Source organism: Morus notabilis, unplaced genomic scaffold (assembly GCF_000414095.1).
Source record: "Morus notabilis unplaced genomic scaffold, ASM41409v2 Scaffold702, whole genome shotgun sequence".
NCBI lineage: Eukaryota > Viridiplantae > Streptophyta > Magnoliopsida > Rosales > Moraceae > Morus > Morus notabilis.
Genome location: NW_010365327.1, coordinates 253023 through 278077, shown reverse-complemented (window position 1 = coordinate 278077; position 25055 = coordinate 253023). Strand labels below are relative to the sequence as shown.

The 25055-nt window shown below is 33.9% G+C and overlaps 2 protein-coding genes and 1 pseudogene across 2 annotated transcripts; 1 reads left to right on the top strand and 2 right to left on the bottom strand.

Moving 5' to 3' along the window:
- Window positions 1-2380: 2380 nt before the first annotated feature.
- Window positions 2381-3126, top strand: LOC21395910 (annotated as a pseudogene).
- A 2636-nt stretch (window positions 3127-5762) lies between these two features.
- On the bottom strand, window positions 5763-10233 carry LOC21395909 (dehydrogenase/reductase SDR family member FEY). The gene is made up of 8 exons (XM_024172055.1): window positions 10055-10233; window positions 9758-9875; window positions 8828-8945; window positions 7664-7800; window positions 6611-6712; window positions 6358-6456; window positions 6184-6232; window positions 5763-5983 (listed from the first exon to the last, which is right to left on the bottom strand). Exons 1-8 carry the CDS (start codon window positions 10231-10233, stop codon window positions 5763-5765), a joined length of 1023 nt encoding a protein of 340 aa, XP_024027823.1.
- Window positions 10234-12410: 2177 nt separating this feature from the next.
- On the bottom strand, window positions 12411-22329 carry LOC21395908 (auxin response factor 6). Its single transcript, XM_024172067.1, has 14 exons — window positions 22082-22329; window positions 21344-21456; window positions 20565-20663; window positions 20429-20485; window positions 20192-20350; window positions 20016-20100; window positions 18035-18125; window positions 17436-17600; window positions 17240-17362; window positions 16308-16383; window positions 16053-16200; window positions 14769-15958; window positions 14377-14567; window positions 12411-12966 (listed from the first exon to the last, which is right to left on the bottom strand). The coding sequence occupies exons 1-14, from the start codon at window positions 22134-22136 to the stop codon at window positions 12762-12764; spliced, it is 2757 nt and encodes a 918-aa protein (XP_024027835.1). The 5' UTR covers window positions 22137-22329; the 3' UTR covers window positions 12411-12761.
- Between the last annotated feature and the right edge of the window lie 2726 nt (window positions 22330-25055).

The window sequence follows — 25055 nt, the reverse complement described above, 5'->3', positions numbered from 1 at the left end:
GTATAATAACATTCTCAGCTACCTACTTCATCATGTCTCCAAAATACAAAGAATTGGATTCATGGTTTTAGAATCCGTACCAAGTAAATTAAAAGACATAAATCCATAAATAGGAGTCTGCTAAGAACTCAGGATTAATATCATTCTATATATGACCATCAGTAGACTCAATTAGAATTTCTATACTTAATGAAAATTATCAAAAATTTCATTATGCGTAATACACTCATTCAATATCTCGTCATATTAACAGTGCAGATAACACCATTTCATTCTAAATGAGAATGACATGTATTGATAATGTTTTAATTAAAGATTCTGAACTTTAATTAAATTCATTACAAACATCATTTTTTATAATTATCCTTAAACGTTATCCTTTCGCATATAGCACGTATATACAATGTTTAAGGTCACATACATAATCATAGAATTTTCATTTGATATTCATAAAATATTCATAAATATATGCACATAAAATGTTGAATAAACTCTTTTATTAAATAATTAATAAATATCTTATTATATCACATGCTTCTAGGACATCATTCCCAACTATTGATTCTTGTCGAGACTGGAAGAAAGAATTAGTACCTCCAACATCCTTGTTGTTGTGTTCAGGCAGACTAGACTCATTAGAAACCTGATTGACTGCAATAGTCTGGTTCTTGGACTGATATTTTTGTCTTTGCTTGAAGCCAAGTGGATATCCATGTAACTTGTAGCACTTTTCAACAGTGTAGCCATGATAGTTACAATGAGTGCAAAAAGGTCTGTCTTTCTTCTGGCCTTTAACACTTCCAAGCTAATGAATATCAGTATGATTCCCAGATCCTTTTGAGTTTTTATTTTTAACGGCAAATGCCATTTTGTTAGCAGAACTAGTGCCTGGATGTAATTGACCAACTGTTCTCTGGCGCTCTTCTTGAGTAATCAAGGAGAAAACCTTGTTGATAGGTGGGAGAGGGTACAAAAAAGCAATTGACCTCTAACTTGAACAAAAGAATCATTCAGCCCCATGAGGAATGACATAATGTATTCCATCTGATAATAAGAGTTAAATTCCTTAACTCCACTGCAAGTATATTTTCCACAAGTACAAACTGTCTTGAAATTATTCAGTTCTTCTCATGAAGTTTTAAGTTTTGTAAAATACACACTGACATAGTTTTGGTCTTAGTTATAATTCACCAATTCTCGATGTAATTGAAAAATTCTAGGTCCATTGCTCTGTTGAAATCGATCTTTAAGATCAATCTAAATTTTAAAAGCAGACTCTGAAAAAATAATGCTAAGAAAAATTCTAGGTCCATTGCTCTGTTGAAATCGATCTTTAAGATCAATCCAAATTTCAAAAGCAGACTCTGAAAAAATAATGCTAGTAAATATCTCTTTAGACACAGAGTTTAGAATCCAAGAAATCACCATATTGTTGTTTCTAATCCATGAACTAAGGAGATTCAAATCAGTACCTTCTGGTTTGGTGATGGAACCATCAATAAACCTTAACTTGTTCTTTGTGAAAGGGCAATTGTCAAGGCTCTACTCCAGGAGGCGTAGTTATCTCCTGTCAGTAGGTGAGAAACAAGAACCAGACCAAGACTGTCTGAATGGTAGAGTTTTTAAGGACTTTGAGGATCATCAATGGCAGATTTATCGATTGACGCAATGGAACCACCTGATTTTAGAGTTTCTACAGAAATTAGGATGAAAAACGAAGATCAACAATCTGCTTGGAAGGAATCAAAGAACCAAAGATTCGAGATGAATCAAGAAAAGAATCGAAGAAGATCTAGCGATTGATGAAGAGATTGAGCAGCAAAAGATTGCTCTAATACCATATTATGAAAATAGACAAAAAATGGAAGAGAGAAAAAATTGAATTTTCTTATTCAATCTTTCTCAATACGCTGTACATACATATATATACTACAGCATTACAGCTAACAAACTAACAAAATAATTACAGCTAAGTAAAACTAAATGACAGTTGTACAGAAATAACAAACTCTAAAATATCAAAAGTTCTGTTGATTCAATTAGAATATCAAAAAATAAGCTTTATATTAACCTGTTGATTCGCTCGCAAATGTTAGGAAAATAAGCATCAATCACAATCAAAATACTGAGAATATTAGAATAGATATGTTGAGAGAACTCTCAAAGAATATATTTTTATTAATCATCAAAAACTAAAAATAATGATATTGGGGAAGCCTTTAAATAGGCAATTGAAAATACAAATAAAGTAAACGAACTCAAACTAATACTGGAAACTAGGAAAAAAGAAACTAAACTAATTCTAAAATTGTAGAAATAACTCAAAATAAAAATGAAACAAGAAAAATGGTAACAATGTTGAAAATGATGCTTGCAAATCAATCATAGGAATGTAGTTAAATTGTTTGGATGTTGTCTTGAGACAGAAGTTCCTATGCTAGTTTATGAATTCATACCAAATGGGGCCCTATATCAATATATTCACGACCAGAAAGAGGACTTTCCTTTTTCATGGAAAATGCGATTACAAATTGCAATATAGGTCGCAGGCGCTGTCTCTTACCTGCATTCAGAAATATCTTTTCCCGTTTATCACTGAGACATCAAGTCTACAAACATACTCCTTGACGAAAAATATAGAGCAAAAGTTGCAGATTTTGGGACATCAAGAACCATTACCTTAGATCAAACTCACCTAACCACTCAAGTATGCGGAACATTTGGTTACTTGGATCCAGAATATTTCCAATCAAGTCAATTCACAGAGAAAGTGATGTTTACAGCTTTGGGGTGGTTCTTGTTGAGTTGTTGATCAGACAAAAAGCAATATCTCAAACAAGGTCAGAAGAAGGAAGAAATTTAGCTTCATATTTCATTATGGAAATGGAGGAAGACGTTCTATTCAACATTTCTGATGCTCAAGTTCTTGAAGACGCTCCAAAAGAAGAGATCATAATAGTTGCCAAAATTGCAGAGCGATGTTTGAATTTGAATGGAAGAAATCGACCTACGATGAACGAAGTGGCAATGGAGTTAGAGGGGATCATCCAGAAGTCAAAAAGATCAGCTACTTTCGAAGCTCAACGAAATTATGATGAAGATGAATACATTAGAACGTCTCGTTAGTTAATCGAGCACTTTGATACTGTCTTCCCTTCAACAGAGTCCGCGTTGGATGATACTGCTATTCGTGCTTTCTTACTGCAAGAACTACCACTATTGTCCTTCAAGTAACACTTAACAAATTGAACATTTCTTGTAACTCTTTCGAATCACATATAGATATGTTGGTCCTTAGTCTTTAATTAAGTTATTCTTTCTACTTATCACGATGGAATATTGTAGTTTAGTTAGCTATTTTGGAAGGTGATCCCTCTTGTTGGTTCTACACGCGTGCATATGCATGCCAAAATATAATTGGTACTCTTTCAGATGACAGATATCTAACAGTAAGTTTGATTCTCATGATCACCTGGATATGTTGTGATAAGTAATTCTTTTCTTTCCCTCTTTTTTCCTAGCTAAAAGTAATGTGGTATTCGATCATTGATGTAAATGGTATTATCTGTCCCACACTCAAAATAAACCAAATTGTAATATCGAAGATTAGAATATAATGCAAACAACTTCTAGCAAAATTTTTCAAAACAGATGACGTGAAAATTCTTTGCTTTCTGTACTTATTTTAAGGGAATATACTCAAAACACCTCAGGTATTTACTCAAAATATTATTTTTTTTATTTTTATCCCTTTTATTTTTGAAATACCTAAACTAGCCATAATGTTTTTTCAAAATACTACGTTTATCTATTTTGTTATTGAAAATTACACACTTTGACCAATCAAATTGTTAAAATACGTAAATTACCCTAGGGAATATACTCAAAACACCTCAGGTATTTACTCAAAATATTATTTTTTTATTTTTATCCCTTTTATTTTTTGAAATACCTAAACTAGCCATAATGTTTTTTTCAAAATACTACGTTTATCTATTTTGTTATTGAAAATTACACACTTTGACATTGTTAAAATACGTAAATTACCCTCAATATAATCTATAAGGAAATGTACAAAATACCTCTTATGTTTAGCCAAAATGTGCCTCTTACTAAATACATAAATAAAAATAAAGGTCTGGACTATCTGTAATGGTTCTCACATTATCGGTGATTGATGCAAATAGACTTCCCTTTAATAACAACAGTATAAGATTGTATACATTTAACAAACAAAAAAAAATACTAATACGTATTCTAAGAAAAAAAAAAAAAAGCTAATGGCAATGTTATCTATATTTGGCACAATAATACAAAAGTATCATTTTATATATGTTGTTCTTTTTTGTCATATAAGGTATAATGCTATTTTAAAATGCTGCATCAACTTTTTTCATAAACTTAATTCGTACATAACATATAAAATGAAAAATATACACTCAAAAGTGTTTGAAAAAGATTATTGTAATTATTAAGTGAAAACGTCAATTACATTAATCAATAAATAATGAAATACTAAAATTTCATATATATTATATTTGATGCTAAAGGTGGCCTTCTTAGTTCTTACCCGAATGTTAAATTTTGGTACGGATGTAGATATTTACATTATCTTGGAGATACTCTAAAATCGCTGCTTTCTTTGCTTTTTCTCCCCTTTTATTTGTTTTTTTAGTTGAAGTCTTGAACTCTTTCCTTTCTTTCCTTTCCATTTTTTCTCTAATTTCTTCTAAAATGCTTTTTGTAGTCAAATTTATATTTTAAGAATGGTTTTTGAAATGTAATTCTTTTTAAATATATACACCAGTTTTTAATTATTATTTTTTTATAAATATTAGAGTAACTATTAAAATCAAATATATATATAAATAAATATATATTTATTAATGAGTATTAATGTTTTAGTCGTATCCCATAGTTGTAATAAATTAGATAATTGATCATAAAAATTATGATAATTAATGAGATTAGATTCTTATCACATCACGTCATCAAATATTCATATTTAGTAGTAACCACCAATTGAAACGTAACCATTAAAAATTCATCCGTATAATATATATATATATGGGTGTTGTTTAATGGTTATTAGAATATTTACCCATCCATGGGCATTGTTATTTTAGTCATAAGATATTAATCCGATAGTTGTAATAAATTAGATAGTTGATCAAAAAAATTAATGACAATTAATGAAACTGAATTCTTATCACACAACGTCATCAAATTTTTATATTTAATAGTAACTACGGATGGAAACGTAACCATTGAAAACAAATTTATATATATACATACACACATTAGACAAGGGGTGTGTACCTTATCAAAATTTGGCTTGTCAATGAAGTTCATTAACTTCATTAACTAATTAGTTGCGGACTAAAGAATCGGAGTTTCCCTCACAATTTGTTTTACTTGTTTGTCTTGCAAAGTTCATGGTATTCATCAAGAAGTTCTTTGGCATGATACGACCGTTACTTTTCACTGAAATTAATGATGACAAAATAAAAAGACCTAGCTAGATGATTCTACTACTGTAAATGTTTGTATACTTGTTCTCCTGTGTTGGTATACTTGTTCTTTATTACAAAAGCGTATAGTTGTTTCTCCTGTGATGTCATAGCTTGGCCGGTTAATTAACTAGTCACATTATAACGTGCATGGTGTTTTGATAATAAAAAAATTGTTTATATTGAAACCGTTACATAAAGTAAAAAAGTTATCTCTGATTCCTTACGATATTTAACAAGAACTTGTTTGTATTAATCCCTAATACACGATGGGTTTAACTTGAATCTGAGATAATTAATGTCCAAATCTAAAGTACTCAATGTCGCCTCCCACACGTCCAGACAAGCCTCCATTTTTGCAGCTTGGGGTGACACTTTCGCCGGCTTGCAGTTGCTAGAGTAGTATGCAAAACCCTTAACCATTTTGTCTACCACCTGATTACTTGTAGCGCAGTAGAGCACACTTCTTGCCCCTTCAAAAATTTGCAAAGAAACAGTATAAATCATTATAATGTCAAATTGACACCATTTCAAATTTTAAAAAAAAAAAAAGTATATGAAATTGACGTAGTAATTTTTTTTCTGACAATTTTTTTGCTCAAATAATTACTAGTGTATGATATACTTGACAATGGTATTGTTTAGTACAACTACTGCGTTTAATTAATTGTACCTTCAGATGGTTCAAACCTCCAAAATGTTTTTTTCTGGACGCCAGGAACCTAATTCGTCGTTTATATAAAAACGTTACACCATATAAGAGAATTATTAATAAACAAAGAAAAGGGCAGAAAAAGAAAAAAGTTAATCAAAATAATAGTTATTGGTATGGATTATCATAGGTTACCAAGTTTGTTGTAACAACCCCGGGATGAACTGCGACACATTGAACTGAGTTACAACCTTGGTCTAAAAGATTGCTAGCTAGGGCCTTGAGAAACATGAGCTGAATTACACATGAAAAGTGTGTATGTATATACATATATATATATATATATATAGAGAGAGAGAGAGAGAGAGAGAGAGAGTCAGAAGGCAGTGGTAATAAAGACACCGTTTGGTCAGTTGAATAAATAGAATCATTTTTCTTAAGTACATACATGCACTAGTTTGCTCGATCCATACGCCTTCAATCCACTATATTTATGTTCTTCGATTCTGCTCTTCCAAGATCTCAATTCCACCATCCCCCAATGATGTGTCTATACTCGTACACATTTAGAAAAAATATATTTTATATATATATATATATATAACGAAAAGCAACGAACAAAACTAATAAACATCTTGCTTTTTTTAGCTGAGTTTTTCCAGTTAGTCAGATTTTCAATCTCTTTTAGGCTACATCTTGTAATCACAGAAAAGCCCGATTGAAGGCCTAAAAGAGATTGAAAATCTGTGAGTGTGTAGCTACATCGGCAGGGAGTGGCATCGCCATTGGTGTCAGTGTGGGCCGGCAGTGGCGGCACGGGGGCACGGGAGTGGGAGTGAGAGAGAGAGCAAAGTGAGGAAGAGAGAGATCCCGACGGTGGGGGCTGATGGGGAGGGAGGGAGAGAGTGAGAGAGAGAAAATCAGAGGGAGGGGGCTGCGGAAGAGAGAGGAGAGAGAAAGAAAAAGAGAGGGAGAGAAGGAGAGAGAGAAAAAAAATTCTAATTCATTTGAGGGTATTTAAAACTTTTTACTCTTAAGTATTGTTGTGTCACATGGCATAAAATGTAATACTTTTTTAGGTAAAAACACATGATAGAAAGGTTAAGGCCCCGTTCACTTCGCTGATTCGAGTTTAGAATTCGAGTTGAGATGTGATTTTATCTGAGAGCTTTTTACTGTAGTAAAAAAGTTAATTCTCATAAATGGTTCTGGAACCTTTCACTAATTTTTATTTTAATTTGAATACATTCTATCAGTTTGTTCCAATTTTAAGCATTTCATTTGTCTAAAAGGTGAAGAAATATAGATGATGTCTTGTTAGTATTTTACGTCAACATCTAACCGGAAGAAGAGCTTAAACTAAAGCAAACCTATAGATTGAGATTACATTTAAAACGTGGATCAAAGTGAGATTAGAGGTAAATTTCGGCAATTATCCCTAATTTATATAGAGGAAAGAATAGAAGCATTAGTAATTTTGAGAAAAACAAAAATAACATACCACAGAGTTGACATTGACAACACGCCAAGTAGTGGCTTTGAGCATAGAAGGTAGGAGCAAGAGCGTGAGTAACGCCGGTGCTACATGATTCACTTGCAAATGCTGCTCAACTCCATCTTTTGAACATTCTTGTCTCTCTGCAGCTTAATTATTGTCAGTTCCACAAAAAGGATTTTTCTTCTTTTTTTTTTTTCAGGTAGGTTAAGTTTTGGACATATATATTTTGGATTGACATAATTAAATGGATTTGAAAAATCATTTGAGAAAACAACAAATTCCACATGTACCAACCATTTCAATTATCCTAATCCTTGAAATGTTGAATTATTTAATTAATGTGATCTAGTACAATATTCATGTATGTTACTTTCAAAATTTTGAATAGAAAGTTTACACGAATCGCAATGAACGAAGGCATTCTTCAGGAAAAACAATGATTTTTAACAATTAATTAGGAAGATAAATACACCATATTAATGATTGTATAAATTAAGCCGAATACTACTTTAGTCTAGTAATTCAACCGTGTATTCCAATTTCAATCCTTTAAAAATAGTATTCCTCTCACTATTTGTCTAATTTTCACGCGGGACTGAGTCCGGAAAATTTTTAAAAATACCCCTTGAAATTGAGTCTTTTTTATTTCTATTCCTTAATATTAGCCCACATATTTGTACTTTTTAGACTAGAACTAGTAAAGGGGTAGAATTTTTCAAAAATGATACTTTTAGTAAGTTATATTTAATGAGGTAAAATTTGTAATTTTCTCTTCTAAACTTGATTAAATTGAGCTATTAAGTGTAAGGGATAAAAATTTAAGACTTGCATATTTTAAAGGGTATTTATCTCTTTTTTTTTTTCTTTATTGTGTTCCTTTTCACGTCCTCAATAATATCATGTCAAATTAAGGGGATACAACGTATAAGAGTCGAATCCTATACCCTACATGGGACAGGACCCAATTGAACTCAATTTGTCTAATGGATTGTTCATGAAGTTTTAGGATTTCTAAGCAATAGCAAATAAGCTTAAATCCCTCCTTTTACGTCAATAATATGCTTTAGGCCAATATTTTGATTTTCCTGTTCTCGCGTCGGGCAAAAAAATTAAAAAAGGATAAAAAAAAAGGGGGAAATTTGAAAGATGAAAAGGAAAATAAGGTACCTCCCATACGCAAGATTCCAGCATTATTGATTAGAATATGGAGAGACTTTAAATGTTGATCCCACTCCACTGCAAATTGCCGGACAGAGCTAAGAGAGAGCAAATCCAGTTCCATCACCTGTATATAATGTTTTTTGTAATGTCTTTGTCAACAAAACAGATAAATATTATTCATATGAACTTAAAATCTTTCTTGGCATCATCAATTTTTTAAAATATTCAATAAATGGCACAGTATATTTATTATAGTTGATTATGAAAAAAAAAAATTTTCTGGTGCCTTGGGTTCAACTATGAAAAAAAAGGTTGCATGACTATTGACTCCATTTGGGTCTGAAGAGACAAGTAAGTTTTTTTTTCTTGCACGCTTCTAGCAAGTAGTTAAGTAAAAACACTTAATAAAAAACAAAAACAAAGAAAGTAAAGACACTTTATAGCATGTACATATGATGTAATATTAGGAGCCACAAGAAAAATATTATCTATAATTAATTATTATTATGTGCTACTCCTGTAACATCTTTGTTTGTAACAGTTTGGATTTTGTGGATGCCTCAAATTTTTATGTATAATAACTAATAATAATAATAATAATAAAAGGAAACCATAATGGACTAAATCATCATCAGAAGTCTTCGCAAGAAAAGAAAATAATAAAACAGCTCCCGTGTCATAATAAAACAAGTCAATTAGTAAGCAGGGCAGCCATACCTCATCCCTCCTTAATTGGAAGAGGAAAAATTAAAAAAGTTTTCTAACAAATAATAATACTGAAGAAAAAACTATGTTCTAATAAGAACAAGAAAGCAACAACAAGTTTTATTACCGGCGGAATAACTTTTGGGATCAAAACTAGGGGAAAAACCAACAAAAACAAAAATACAAGAAATAAGAAACTTAAGATCCTTTTTTTTCATGTATTATAGTTACCTTAACATTCAAGGCTCTTCCATGATACGCATCTTGTCTCCATTGCTGAGCAATTTCGTTAGCTGCATTTACGTTTCTACAAGCCATCACAACATGGGCTCCGGCCATCGCAAGTTCTCTGTTCATTGCACCAACATAATTTAAAATTTCGTGAGAATCCATTTCGTAATCTAAATTTATGTGTAATAAAAAATAAAAAATAAAAAATAAAACTATGATATAAAGGTTTTGCAAGTTTTTGTTGAAGTGAGAAATTTGAAGAAATATTAATTAAGAGATGATATAGAGAGAGAGAACCTGGCTGTGTGGAGACCAATACCACTAGTGGCTCCTGTGACAATAACATTGAGACCCTCCAAATGGCTTGGAAGAACAAGAGGAGAAGAACGAAGATGATATGTTAATATTTTCTGAAGAAGAATTTCCTTTAATGTTTCCCATATTCCCCTCAACCATGCTCTTCTCTCTAAATCCATTTTCTTCTCTCTCTCTCTGCTTTGACAAATATAAATATATATATATATATATATATGAACTTCAAATATTACATATACCTCAACCATGCTCTTCTCTCTAAATCCATTTTCTCTCTCTCTCTCTGCTTTGACAAATATAAATATATATTTATATATATATATATGAACTTCAAATATTACATACACCTATATATATATATATATATGCAAAAATAATGATGGAAGGTACGCATCTTAGTTTACCATAAAACTTGGGTTTTTAACCTTTTTGATATGATTGTCTTACTTTTCAACCAAGCCTTACGAATGAAGTAAAAACCTTTGGGGAACAGTGGTGTTTAATTAGTACATGCTAATTCCCTGATTAAAAATTATTAAATGAGAAAATTAAAGTGAATATGATATTACACCACATCTCATCAGTTTTATCCACTATGATGTTAAGTTGTAGTTAAACATGTCCAATTATACGGTACGAAGATATATATCAAGAAAGACTGGTGATTCCAAAACGTTTCCATCACATGGCGATTATATCTAAACTAATTTAAGTTTATTTTAAACCAAGCTTCAACATCAAGTGAGATCAGCAATAAGTGGCAACAGTTGCAGCAATTTATTTGTTCAAATTAAATAATTGGATAATTTTTCTCTGATTCCTGGGCTGTTTTATTTTTAATCTTAACCTAAGAATGCAATCTGAAATAGTACCTTTTTTTTTTTTATTAACCAATGGGTATCCCTTTGGGTTAACCTAAGAATGCAATCTGAGCTACCCCTTTGGGTTATGTACTCGTTCACTTCGCAGATTCGAGTTTTCAACTCGAGCTAAGATGTGACATTTTCTGAGAGTTTTTTACTGTAATAGAAAAAATTAAATGTGACATTTTCTGAGAGTTTTTTACTGTAGAAACCTAAAACTGAAAACTCGAATTGGTGAAATAAAACTCTTGTAATTCTTAAGGTATGAACATCACAATAATCACTTTGACCATCCTACTTTTTTTTTTTCCCAAAATGAAACTCAAATCAGAACATTTGTAGTTATCGTTAAGAAAACTCTTGATTATTACTAATGCAGGCAACGTACATTCATCTATAAATATATATTTACATATGAATATAAATGTATAGATATATATATATATATATATTTCGTGCAGCCAGTTGGCACGTTAGGTCAACTCTTGCATCAATTTTTTGAATAGTGGGTCGTCATTTTAACAGTGCACTACAGCACTTGTTTCAGTTATAGTATACTCTGGTTTTTGGCTCATTACCTTTGCAGCACCTTTGCAGCCATGCACTTGCTATTCCCACCGTCGGGCTGGATCTGAATATTTGATCAACTGATTTTAAGAAGAATCTTTCTCGTACAAACCAGAGATCTAGGCCATATATATATATAGTTTGGTCACTCCACTGTTTTATGTACAATTTCCTTCTCGAGTCAAGAACTTGGATCTTACACGAGCAAAGCATATTTTAGTTCCATTCAACACGGAACTAATTTATTTATCTATCAACTACCCGTGAACAATCAATTAAAAAAAGGTTGATAAAGATTCTATTATAAACAGAGTACATGGACATAAGCTAAGAAATTAGCAAGCTTCACGTGCATGATATTCAGCAATCCGAGTCCCACGATTACAGGCATAAGGGAGAAGAGAGAGAGAGAACGAAAAACTTTCAGCAAATAAATAAATAAATGGAGAAACTATGCAAGAAGTAATTTGGAGCAGACACTTAACGTAAACGAGAACCGAAAAAATGTGACAAAAACAGTTGATCTCAATGTGGGTGAATAGCTAGCTACATTGACTGGTCAACTGGAATAACCTGGAATATCACTTGGAATGATTATAAGCCAGCCTAATAATAAATTCACCCATGCCTTCCAATGATTTAAGTTTAGAGTTCAAATTCCCAATCGAGTTAAAAAAATAATAATAATAAAAATAACAACTTTAAATACATGTATATATATGTATCACTTTTAAAAGAGCTTTTCGCTATATCAAAAAAATTAAATGCGACTTTTTATGAGAATTTTTAACGGTGACAAAATTAGAATTGAAAACTCAAATTAGTGAAATGATCAAAACCTTAGTCTAAAATAATTCTGGCGGAAAAGATTAGACTTGGTACGCAAATAACGATGGATAATCCATAAGTTAACATCATAAAAGTTCAGAGTTCAATAAAATCGAAAATATTAAAATATTCCTCTTATAAATTACATGACAAGATAGCAAACAAATTGCCATCAAGATCATTCTCTTGAGGGATACGTGTTGTTGTTCTAAGGGCTATAATAGTAGTTTGTGAAACCAGGTATCCTATTATAATATACAGTAATAAGCTGACATGCAAATTAAAGTAGACTTTGCCAAGCACTACGTCTTTACTGGCCACAAAAGGGTAAAAGAATGCTCTTAACCGTACATAAAAAAAGGTACTAGAATAGTTAATAACACTTAACAGCAACCGGCTTTCCGAGTATCCAAGTATTGGAGACTTTGCCTTTAGTAGTCGAGGTCGCCCATCGAGGGAATCCCATTGCTTGAGTTTCTCATGTCCTGTCGGCTGATGTAGTCATCACAAGCGTTATTGCTGTTGGAAAGCTTGTGACTTGGGACAGAACTAGCAGGACTAAGGCCTTCTTTGCCCATTTGCTGCACCTCAAGTGGAGACAGTATCTTGATATACCACACATTGTTTACAAACTCCCTGTGAAAAATAATAATAATTAAACATCTGCACATGCAAGAATGTGTGGTATACAAAAGAATCCTCGTCAAATTTGTAAGTAATCTGAACAAAGAAGACACATTAAGGGTAAAACATGTTCAATCATATATTACTTGATGAAACTCAAATTTCTAAGCTCTTAGGTGAATGTGGCGCGTATTATTTAATATTTAGTTGTAACTGGAACAATCATTTACAAGTCATTGATTATATTATAAATGCAGGTGGCATAGCAATCAATCCATGTGGCTTCCGACACTGAAAGCACACTAACATTACGGAGGAATAAACATCCACATTTATTGATCTTATATTAATCATTGTGTTGGACTCTTGACGTCCACCTTGTATTGAATGTTGCCATCCAACAAATTGACTGTCCCTTTTAAAGGTATTTTTTTTTTTTTCTTTTGGTTGTGGGGGGAAATGCCCGTTTAAAAGGTCAAATCACTTTACATGCACCCTGGCAGACCACAAACGTCAAGCAAACAAAGAAGGTACGATATGAGTTATGAGGTAAAAGATTATGATTCACAAGACATCTGGTTTCATGTGAGGTAAATTCTTGCCCCATCATTTAGGAACCCAATATCACTCTAGTGTACTTTTCATTTTTCTACTTGCACTTGGTAAGAACATATCAGGTTTTCAACGTTCTTTACCTTCTTAAAGACAACTTCCTGAATATAATAACACTGATGTAATAGGATAATTTAACAGCTTTTACTAATGCTCTAGAACGTTTCTCGCTTCTACAGAAACAATGTTCCCCGTCATTTCTGACATTTTCCATTAAGCAAATCCTACAAATGGATAACAGCAAATCCAGCCTGTGCAAGGCTGATATCAATATAAGATCTTGTGCTCTTAAATATATGTATTTCCCAAGAATTTCCATTAAAATGGAGAATGCAAAACCTATTTAGTTGTCACTATAGAGGAGCTCCTACATACGAACCTATATCAAGATGTTCTCCAACATACAGGCACCCAATCATTGCAAGAATTACACCACACATCCAATCTTATCAAAACCCGCCTTTGAAATGCTCACCTCCAAGCATTTGACATTACTATTAAGGCTAGACCTACAATCGGCCCTATAATTTTTCAGATATTTAAAATCAATCAATGGAGCCTTATATCTACAAGTTTAATCCAATTAATGTCAATGGTATGAAAAAGGAGAGACTAACAACGTCCTCAGACAGCAATCCTACAATCTGTGTGTGTGTGCACGGAAGAGTGGAGACAAACAGATAAATCAGTCAGCAAACAGTATCGAAATTCAACTTGCCAGTAGCAAATATTTGATGATCTACAGATTCGAGGTATCAAAATTGCATATGCAAAGTGTACGCTAGAATATAAATATAATAGGGGACTTACTGCCAAGGGTCATCACCAAGGAGAAGAACATCATTCTCCCGGTCGACAAATACAAGCTGCCAGCCTGATCTCTGAGGGTCCTCCAGTTGGCCTTCAAGGCCAAACATGCGTGCGAGCTCACTGCGCAGTTCATCATAGCTGCTGAACTTCGAAATATCCAGTGACCTCCCAAAGGACCCCGATTTATGAACCTGACAGAAATATAGTATTTTAATAGGCAACACACAAACTGTGAGCAACATCAAAAAGAAGAGTGCCGGAAAATCTGCAAGCAAAAATTACTGTTGAAGATAGGAAATTCAAATAAGATACTGACCCCAGACAAACAGATCCAAAAAATTCAACTGCTTTTTATATAATTAAACTGTTAAAATAAGAGGCAATTGTGTTACCTTCACAAAGGTTCTTGTTGGTGGATTAACTTGGTCCCCATTTTCGGAAGACTGCAAGAAACCCGATTCATCAACACAACTTGAGGTAGTCATGTCCGAATTAAGGGGAAAATCAGTGCCCGTGGCACTTGAATAATTTGACGAACCAAATGGCATCGAAAGTGAATCATTTTCACTGCCCATATTTCTCAGGGTGGACATCCCATTCTGCATCATGAGAGATGAAGAATCAATGTTAACCCCAAACAAAAGATTGCTTTGTGGATCAGTAGCACCTTGGTATGCAGAGTACTCCCTCCCAGGAAATGGAGGCAAAGAAGTGAGATCAGAAACATTTGACTGTGGTGGTGCTAACTGTTCCACCTGGGGCAGTACACTCTGAGCAGTCCCAGAAGGAATTTGTGGTTCAACTGCGATTTGTTTGGCTAACAAGGACGAAGAAGCAATTACAGAGTTGGAACCACTCAAGTTAAGTAACTGGGATCCGCCATTCTGGGATAACGAACCTAATATGCTATGGATTTGGGAAACATCAGATGAAGATATGGGATTTCCAACCGGATCAGGAAAGGTTGGCTGCTGGCACTGTGAAGGGATGGCCTGTAGAGATGGTGATTGGGATTGAGTTCCAGAGGAAAAATTAGGTAGAGCAGACATGACATTTGGAATCTGCTGCTGAACAGACAACTGATGCAACTGCTGTGAAGGTTGAAGCTGTTGCTGAGGCTGTTGCTGCTGCTGCTGCTGCTGTAGTTGTTGATGTTGTTGCTGCCGATGATCATTATATGGGTGGTACCGTTGCAACTGTTGTTGCATAAGCTGGGCCTGAGCTGGAGCCTGGTTTTCTTGAAAGCTCTGAAGGAAACTACTTTGAGGTTGCGACTGCGATAACAGTTGCCTCTGAAGCAAAGCTGCAGGTCCATTGGAAACATTTTGAGATTGTTGAAATGGCAGAAGAGATTGTGGTGTTGATTTTGAAGGATCCACTGTCCTCATCTCTTGAAGTGCAGCAGCTGCCATTGCTTGGTAGACATCTGGTTGTACACCTGCCATGGAAGCATCAAGCCGTGGTTGCATCCAGGGTGCAAGCCCAAGCCCCTGAAAGTTCAATGATTGAAGCCCCTGATCTCCAATCCCTCCTTGGAGCCACATTAGTGGAGAGTTAATGCTCATGTCACCGTCTTTAAGTGCTGACTCAAATATTAAAAGAAACAAATAAAAACAAATGAATTTAACCAATGGTCAAGAAAGCCTTCTTTTCTAACCTCAAGAAATAATTCATACCGTGGAAAGAGGGTAGGCCTGATGGCCATGGCCGCTTGAGCCTAAGGGGAAATGGAGACGGATACATTGGAAATGTTGTTAGAGGCTCAATCTCCCATAAAGAGACTCTTGGCTGTCTCTCCCCTGCAGTGGATTCATCCCAACCAACCTGCATTTATACAAAACAATTAATGAACCATAGTTTTTATGAAGATTGAACTAAAACTTGTGCGTATGGAAGTATTTAATCACGAATGATCAAGTGATTTTGCAAACCTTGACAGAGCGCCAGTGTGAGTTTGGCCAGCGAACAGGATCTAAGTCACTAATACCAGTGATTGTGCCCATGTATCTGGCCAAATACATAACACAGTAAGCAAAGTATCTTACAGTTGAATTTGCATACAAGTGTCAGACTATGAACATCTAAAAGAGAGAATATTAACTGCTAAATATTCTTAATTTATAAACTCTAGGTATTGAAATACAACTTGAAAATACCAGAGCAAGTAAAAAGTATCAATCGGGACAGTACAATACCTATAAAAGTTAACACAAGAATATAGCCAGAAGAAAGCACGGGAAGAAAATGAAGCCTGACTAGAAAAGACGTGAAATGGAAAATTTGTACTTCAGGAAACGTCTGTGCTTGAAAGTGTGATATAACTGATCTATCACTTTTGGTACGTTCAATATGAATCAGTTTTTGTTTTGCGTTAAGCACTATAAGATTGATAATATGTAGAATAACGTAAAGCACAGTTTGGTTATATTAAGATCTATCATCAACCAGTGGAATGACTGATGAAATTAGCCAATCAGTGATCTCACTGTGGAAAAGAGTCACCCTAATTGATTACGGAGGTATATAACAGGTGTTTTTCACCTTACTGTGATAAACAGACAATAGGCATGACCAATAAATAACAATAAAGAAACTTGCAATTGCACACACCATGACAGGATATACTATACCTACCTCAAGACACCAAAATAAAGAAACACAACCACCAAGCAGCAAACCAGTAAATTAACAGGAAAGACCAATGAAAAGATAGTATACACTATACTCTTAAATCATCTCAAAAGAAGCGAGATAGTATTAAATCTCATACAACTAAGTTTGATTTATTGGGTCAAATTTGATTGAATTTCCAATAGAAATATGTGATCATAAGCAGTAGTCTATGAAGAGATTCAACACCTACCTACGAACACTTGACTCTTCAGTCTCAAATAGCATCCTGAATCGCATGCCCACAGAAACCCGTGTATGATAGACAGCTTTGACATATTTTGCCAGAGGTATGACAAATTCCGAGGGACTAGCCCTGAAACGGGAGAAATTTATATAAAATACACATATAAAAAATTTTCAACCTGCAGCGCAGGGATATTACTCACCTTGGATTATAGAAAATAGTAAATCGGCTATTTGTGGCAGCTGCATGAGCAGCGGCAGCAAGAAGACCGATGTGCATGCTGTCACTTGACAAAACTGATGAGGGCATGACAGTCTGAGGACGATTCGCTCGCCGGATACCCAATAGCAGCTGATTCTTTTCATTCCTGATTGAATACAAGCATTTAGAGGAATAATTTTATTAACAGACAACTTTCATATCTCACCCATTCTTTACAATCAAAAAACGGAAGACAACCAACGGTCTATGCTGGCCAAAATCAGCCGCACCACCCAAACACATGATGTAGATGCTAGAGTAACTGAGCATAACGAAGAGTATACTTTATCTCAAATAAAATTAAGCCACATTCTCTGTACCTCGCAAAATACTTGCAACTTAAACTCAGTTATACTGTTCTATATGGCTCATTCACAGCATAGATTTGACAACCAGCATAGATTCATAAATTAGAAAACTATAGATAATAATTCTAGATATGTTGATTCACGTTTATCTACCATATATATATTAAATTAAAGATTTGCAAAAACATCCATGACATGAGGAACAAACTAATAGGAATATCCAAATTCGAACCAGATAAAAAGAACCGAGTCACCAGCAACAAGTCTCTTCGCACTAACAAACACACTCCAACCTGTTGTAAGAAGATGCCTTTTGGGCTGACCTGCTCATTTAAACAGTAAAAAAGAAAATTACAAGCTGGAATGTCAGATATAGCATATGTGCACTTGTTTTTGGAAAGAAACATAAATTAGCTTAGAAGACGTCATCCACCAAATAAAAGATATGAATAGAGCTATCAATTATACCAATAAATTAAGAACCTCAATTATATGGGACTAGAACACATGTATCCGTGAGGTGTGAATAAGTCTTAAGATAATCCAGATGAGCTACAATAGATTTCTCACTTATGATTATGTTACAATTCTTGAGTAATATTGGCCAATTAGAGACCTGCACTTGTATCCTCTCCTAGGTGAAAGAAATTAAAGCAAAACCTGATTACTAGATGAAGTTTGACTAGCGTTAACTATGCCATCTGGTTTTTCCTCTTGCTTATTCCCTCCTTTCAATATATTTTCTATCCGTACTTTTTTTTGGAAGCAACTGATGTAAATTTTCTCATCCATTTAGGTCATCAAAACATGAGAATAGAAAGCAAAAAATTGAGCTTTCAGGCATCAATGTTTCCTGCCACATTAAGTCATCCACTATCGACTTCCATGACTTATAAATGAGCTACACTCCCAAATAGATAACAGACATGAGCAACAGAAAAAGTGGGTGAGTGGGTGTGGGGTTGGGGGTGTTGGGGCTTCGCAGTACAGGGTTCACTGCTGCTTTCTTTGGTCTGTCTCCTTCACAAAAGCAGCATACTCCCTTGTTGACAATATTACAGTAAGGCGTTTATACTGAAAATGTAATTGTGATTCCGGTAAGACTGACCTATTCAGGATAATTACTATACAAGCATAGTAGATCACCTCCAGAGGACACATACAATAAGCATATAATAGTGATGGGGATCAAAGAATTAAGGTAGGATCCAGTGAAAACAATGGCTTGTAAAATTTGTAAATTCAAACTATAACATATGTATTGAAATAATCATATAATAGCAGCTATGCAAGATAGCTCTCATTGAGGATAATTGCTATAGAAGACTAGCAAGCAAAGTTCCACAAGACACAAACCATAAGCAGTGACAGTAATAATGAGGATTGAGGATCAAAGTATTAAGGTAGAATCCAACATAAACAGTACCTTCTAGAATTTTGTAAATTCAAACTAGAACATATGTATTGAGACACAATCATAATAATGGCATGTTTACTTATCAGGATTGAAGAATGGGAGTAGGGAATGAGAGTCAATCCCATGTTTACTTGTTCTTTTTTATCCTGGAATGGGAGTGAGATTGGTGGGCCTCACTCAAAATTGAGATTGAGGAATGGGATTGGCACTCCCATGCCCCCCTTAGGATTGAGACTCTCATTCCTAATATTAATATTAATTTACTATTATACCCTTATTTTACTTATAAATACACAATTAAAAATAAAATTTAAAAAATAATAAGTGCAACATATATTTATTATTTTAGTACCCAATTATTACACAAAATATTTTAATTATGATTAATTTTAATATAATAAGTACACTATATTTTTTAATTTGAAAATATCAAATTGATTTAAAGGGTTTATTAGTACTTTTACACTTTTTCATTCCGATTATGGCTGTAAGTAAACGTATGAATGAGATTTAGAATGACTCCAATTCTGAATCCTATCACTAAGTAAACAGCTTATTCTGACTCCGATTCCTCATTCCGAATCCTACCCATTCTGAATCCTGCCCACTCCGATTCATGCTCATTCCGATTACGTGTAGGTAAACATACCATAATAGCAGTGGCTGATCGGGTTACCCTTCTACCATCAAAAGTAGGAGTTTGCAAAAATTTTCAAAGATATTTAAATTACTATAAAGAATCATAAACGCTGGCAACTAAAACAATGGAGTTTTGAATAAATTTGGTTAACTTCACCTCGAAATATATGTCTAAATTTCCATTCATTATCATGAAGATCCCTTGCAATTAGTTCTTGAGCTGGGGGCTGCTGTGAGTAATCCTGCAGAACAACTCAGAGCAGAATGATTGATAAAGTTTGTAGGACACAGGAATATTTAAAGAGAAATAGCCAATAAACAAATGATACTTACAAGAGGAGGAAAGACTTTTTCAGCTGCACGGCGGGGAACAGAGAACCCTCCATGAGTGCTAGTATCACTTGCAGTCAATGTCTTACAGAAGTAATTGGTTGGTTGCTTGCTAGGAGTACCCAATTCTGCAGGTAGCAGGTACACATCCTTTTGCTCTTGCTGCAGAAGAAACATATGTAAATATGTAAAGAAATAAAAAGCAATAAAATAAACAACCCCGAACAAGGAGATGAGTACCGGACTCAGTGGTTGTAGGGTCATTTGAGCATATACTTCATCTGTCTCCACGTCTGCCTGTTCATCACAATAGAAAAGGTCACAGAAGCAGCGCAAAGAAATGTTCAGGACCAGATGCAAAAACAATTTCACTTACATGCATGGTCACATTGTGAAGCTGACAAATTAGTTGTGGGGGCAAGTTGGGGTAATTGGGTATATGGGCATCCACTTCCTTGTTAGTTGAAGCAGCAACCTGTGTGGGAAAACTTTGAGGATTAATAGGAATTACAGAAAATAGAGAGGAATAAGGTTAAGAGAACATAATAGAAACCAAAGGAAAAATCATGTTACTCTAAACTATACAAGCCACCAAGCAAGAAGATTTGTCGTCTAAAACATTCTAGATGCCACCAAAAGAATCAACTTTGAGAGTTTTAAGAAAAATTGTTACATACATCTATTTTGAGTATAACCACGTAATTTTTTTTTTTTTGTTAATAACCTAGGGTATCAGGCCTCATTGAGCACCTGAGTAATACCACGTAAAAGTGGTTTCAAATAAGCAACTTATAAAAGAAGCAAAAAATTTCTTATAAATTCTCCTTCAAAAAAACCTATTCATCATAGAGCTTAATATCTAACGATCTATATCCTAGAGCACCTAACAGTTTACTTTTAAAACTACACCTACTAATGGGAACTAAGTATATTTCCATAAAGATCATAACATAGTTCATGCATTCTGCATGAAGGCTAAAACTGCTCCTAGGATCTAGACAACAAAAAGCCATTCACTCAGAATATATGATAACATTGTAGAAGTAGAACCACTCAACAACAGAAGGAGCAACTATCAATTGTTAAGTGTTAACAGAAAAATGTTTTGTAAACAGGCTTCAAAAATATATGACATAAAAATCCAATTCTATCAACCTGCTCACTATGACCCTGGGGGAAGTAGACTACGCGACTTCCCACGGGAGGCAGAGACACCAGAGGACCTGCACATGCGTGCCATAGCTCTGAATTCAAACATTTCTTCTCCCCTGCGCACATTTCCCACACTCATTAATATGCATGACATGAACGATTTCCATATCACTAAATTCTCTTTCAACAATAACAATCGGCGATACAAGTCATTGCCAAAATGCAGGTGACAAAGTACAATTTAACAGATAAATTCACGGTTCAAGCAACAACGATAACAATTAAACGATAGTAAAGTTAACTTCACTAATTATTTCTCTTGCATATTCAACACTCTCAAGCATAATCATCCATTCTAATACAACACGTCACCAACTAAAATAACAATAAGCACAGAAGAGAGAATTTGATAATATATAATGTGGGTCAATCACGCCAAACTTAGCCTTAAACAATACACATGCTAATGCCTGCCGACAACAATTGCCTAAAACATCCCTTTCAACTACCATATATTAGCTCTTCAAACAGAAATAAACTGAATAACTCAATATTAAAAAGAGCGCTAATATAATGTCAATTCAATGCTCTCCAGTTTAACGCGCACACAATTAACAAGTCAAACAAAGTATGACTAGCTAGTCAACTCCAGACTTTAGAGTCAACCATGAAATGCAAAGAAACCCACAGTTAAAACGCTCCGAAAATAAACAAAGCAAAGTAAATAACAAAACAGCTTACCATCCTGAGCCTGATGATTAAACCCCGACGACGAAGAAGAAGAAGAGAGCCTCATTCTTTCACAACGAAAAGCAAGAAAAAAGAACAAAGAAAAACCAGCAAAAAAATAGTTTCACCGAAGCAAGAGCTTCAAACAGAAGAATTTCCAATACTAGTTCTCTGTCGCTCTCCTCTTCTTATTCATCAAAGATATAAGACCCATTTTCTCATCAACAACTTCTGGTCCGTACACCATGAAAATGTCACGAAAAAGCAAGCCCACCCCCCCACCCCCCCAGGCTCAGAACCAGAAATATCAACTCCACCGTCGCGAAATATCATCCAAAACCAGTCCCAATACAGAACACAAACCACCCTCTCACCTTCATACGAGCCAGATCTTCGTCCCAACCCTAACCCCAACACGAACCGCCATGGAAGAGCAGCAAAACCTTCTCGGGAACAAGAAAACCCCAATTTCAGAGCTCAAACAACCGAAGCTTCGTACCAGAAAACCCTAGAATCCACAGATCTCAGATATTTCCAAGCGCGTGCCGTACACAAGAAACAGTACTTGCTCCTCCCCAAAACTAGATAATGAGCGAAAAAAGAAAGCTTGGGCCCTCACTGAGAGCTGGAAGTGGCGGCCATTTTTTGCTTCGAAGCTCTCTCTCTCTTCCTCGCGGCTTCGGATTTGACTATGCACAGAACAAGAACAAAAATGAAAAAATAAAAATAAAAATAAAAATAAATAAAAGCTTTGCTTGCGCAGCTGAGTAGAGAGAGAAAGAGAGAGTGTGTGTAGTGAGAGAAAGTGTGAAAGTGAAAGAGAGAGAAAGTGAAAGAGGAGAGAGAGAGAGAGAGAGAGAGAGACAGAGGGATTTTCGGTGGAGAGGTTTTATTGGGTCTTCGTTTGGGTTTGGTTTGGTCTACCGTCAATTAATACAGTGGTAATTATTGCGGGCTGTCACTTTTTTATTTATTTTTCCTTTTTTTTTTGCTCTTTTTTTCATGTGTGAGAAGAGATGGACAGAAAGTTTGAGAGGTGTGGGGTAATGTCCTATAGGGATGGCTGTCAGAAGCAATAAGAGAAGGGAAGGAAAAAAAAAAGGGAAATCTTTACCAAAATCTAGGACAAAAAAAAAAAATATTTTTGCCCTAGATTTAGCTAAGCTAGCTGTATCTAAGCAATCATCACAATTATCCATTCTTTTTTCTCCTTCTTTTTTTAATTAAATTTTAATTAATTTCTTTTAGTTTAGGAGAAAAAAAATTGTCTTTTGGGAATTTCCAACCGTTCTCTTAAAACAAATGGGTGACTGAATTATTGGATGCGTTTGGAATTAGTTTCAAAATGTTTTTATTTTTTATATAAAAATAAAAATATTTTTATTTTTATTTTTATTTTGGAATCATTTCTGAAAATGCGTTTGGTAGTTTTATTCAGAGATTGATTTCAGTTTAAAAAAAAACTGAAACTGTGTTTGGTGGTTTAATTTTTAAAAACATGTAATAATATATTAAATGAACGTTAATTTACATGCGAGGAAGAAGAGTGGGGGGGGTGGAGAAGAGAGAGAAGAAAAAAAAATATCCGTTTTTAGAAAATTTCAGAAAATGAAAACAGGTTTTTTTCATTTTCACTTTTTCAAAAAAGACAAAAATATTTTTGTTTTTATTTTTCAAAAACTTTTAAGCCAAACACATTTTCAGTTTGCATTTTCATTTTTTAATCTTGAAAAATGTAAAAAATGAAAATAAAAACATAAATAAACGGTCCATTGCTTTGTACAAAATTGCAAGCAAGGGACCCAAATTGTAAATGAATGAAATATTATGGATTCAAAGAAAATATGTATAAATGAAGTTTAAAAATTAAATATAAGGAGATTATTATTTTTCATCCTTATCCTGATATCCATTATTTTTTTTCTTTTGGCTTGGTTGCAAAAATTTGCATTTATTTTTCATTTTCTTGGTAGAAAAATATCAATTAAATTTCAAGCAGGTAGTTATTTTCTAATGAAGAGTGAGAAAAGTAAGTTGTTAAAGTATGGGTGACAATTCGTGTCACGTATCGTATTCGTGTCGTATTTTGATTATTTTTTTTAATTTACAGTCAACTTAAACACGACCCGTGACACGAAATTTTTTAAAAATCGCAATACGAACACGACACGACCACTTTATGGGCTGATACGACACGATACGAAAATGTCCCGTGATACGAAATTAACCCGTGAGCCCGAAATTGACATGAAAATTGTGTACTTTTATTTAATTTTTTACATATTAAAAATAATTTAAAATTCATAACACTTTAAAGTACAATAACATCTATTGAAATTAAGCAAATAATAGTATAAGATTTTGAGTATAACTATCATGATAAGTTCATAATAAAATCAAAAATATGTAATGAAAAATATATGTATTTTTTAGTTTTTTATGAGTTTCGTATCATGTTCAGGTTAGACGAGTCTAACTCGAAATTGACTCGTATTTTTGTGTCAATTTCAGGTATATCTAATTCTGACCTGAACTTCTTTTTTTCTCAACTCTAACCACGAAATTCGTATCATTTTTTAGTCGTATTATCGTGTCGTGACCTATATTGTCAGCCATATATTAGAGCAATTTGTTTATTGTTTTCTAGGTAGAGGATCTAATGATCTAATCTCCTTAGATTCTAATAATAATTCTTTTTTCCTCGCCTTTCCTTTTTTTTGCCAATGGAAAACTTTGGGGTATTATTTTGGGTAAAAGTTATGAAAATGACCTGGCTATTATCAAACACTTTTACATAGGGGTTTGTAATTTTTGTTTCAGAAGAGGACCAGAAAAACAATTTTGAAATTTAATTAGAGAAACTTGGACTATAGCTTTTATGCAAAAGCTTATGATTTTAGTTTTGCCTTTTTGAATGCAACTTAGGATTTTATGATGGAAGTTTGTCTATCTTTGAGCTTGGTACCACTGTGCCCAAACATAGGTC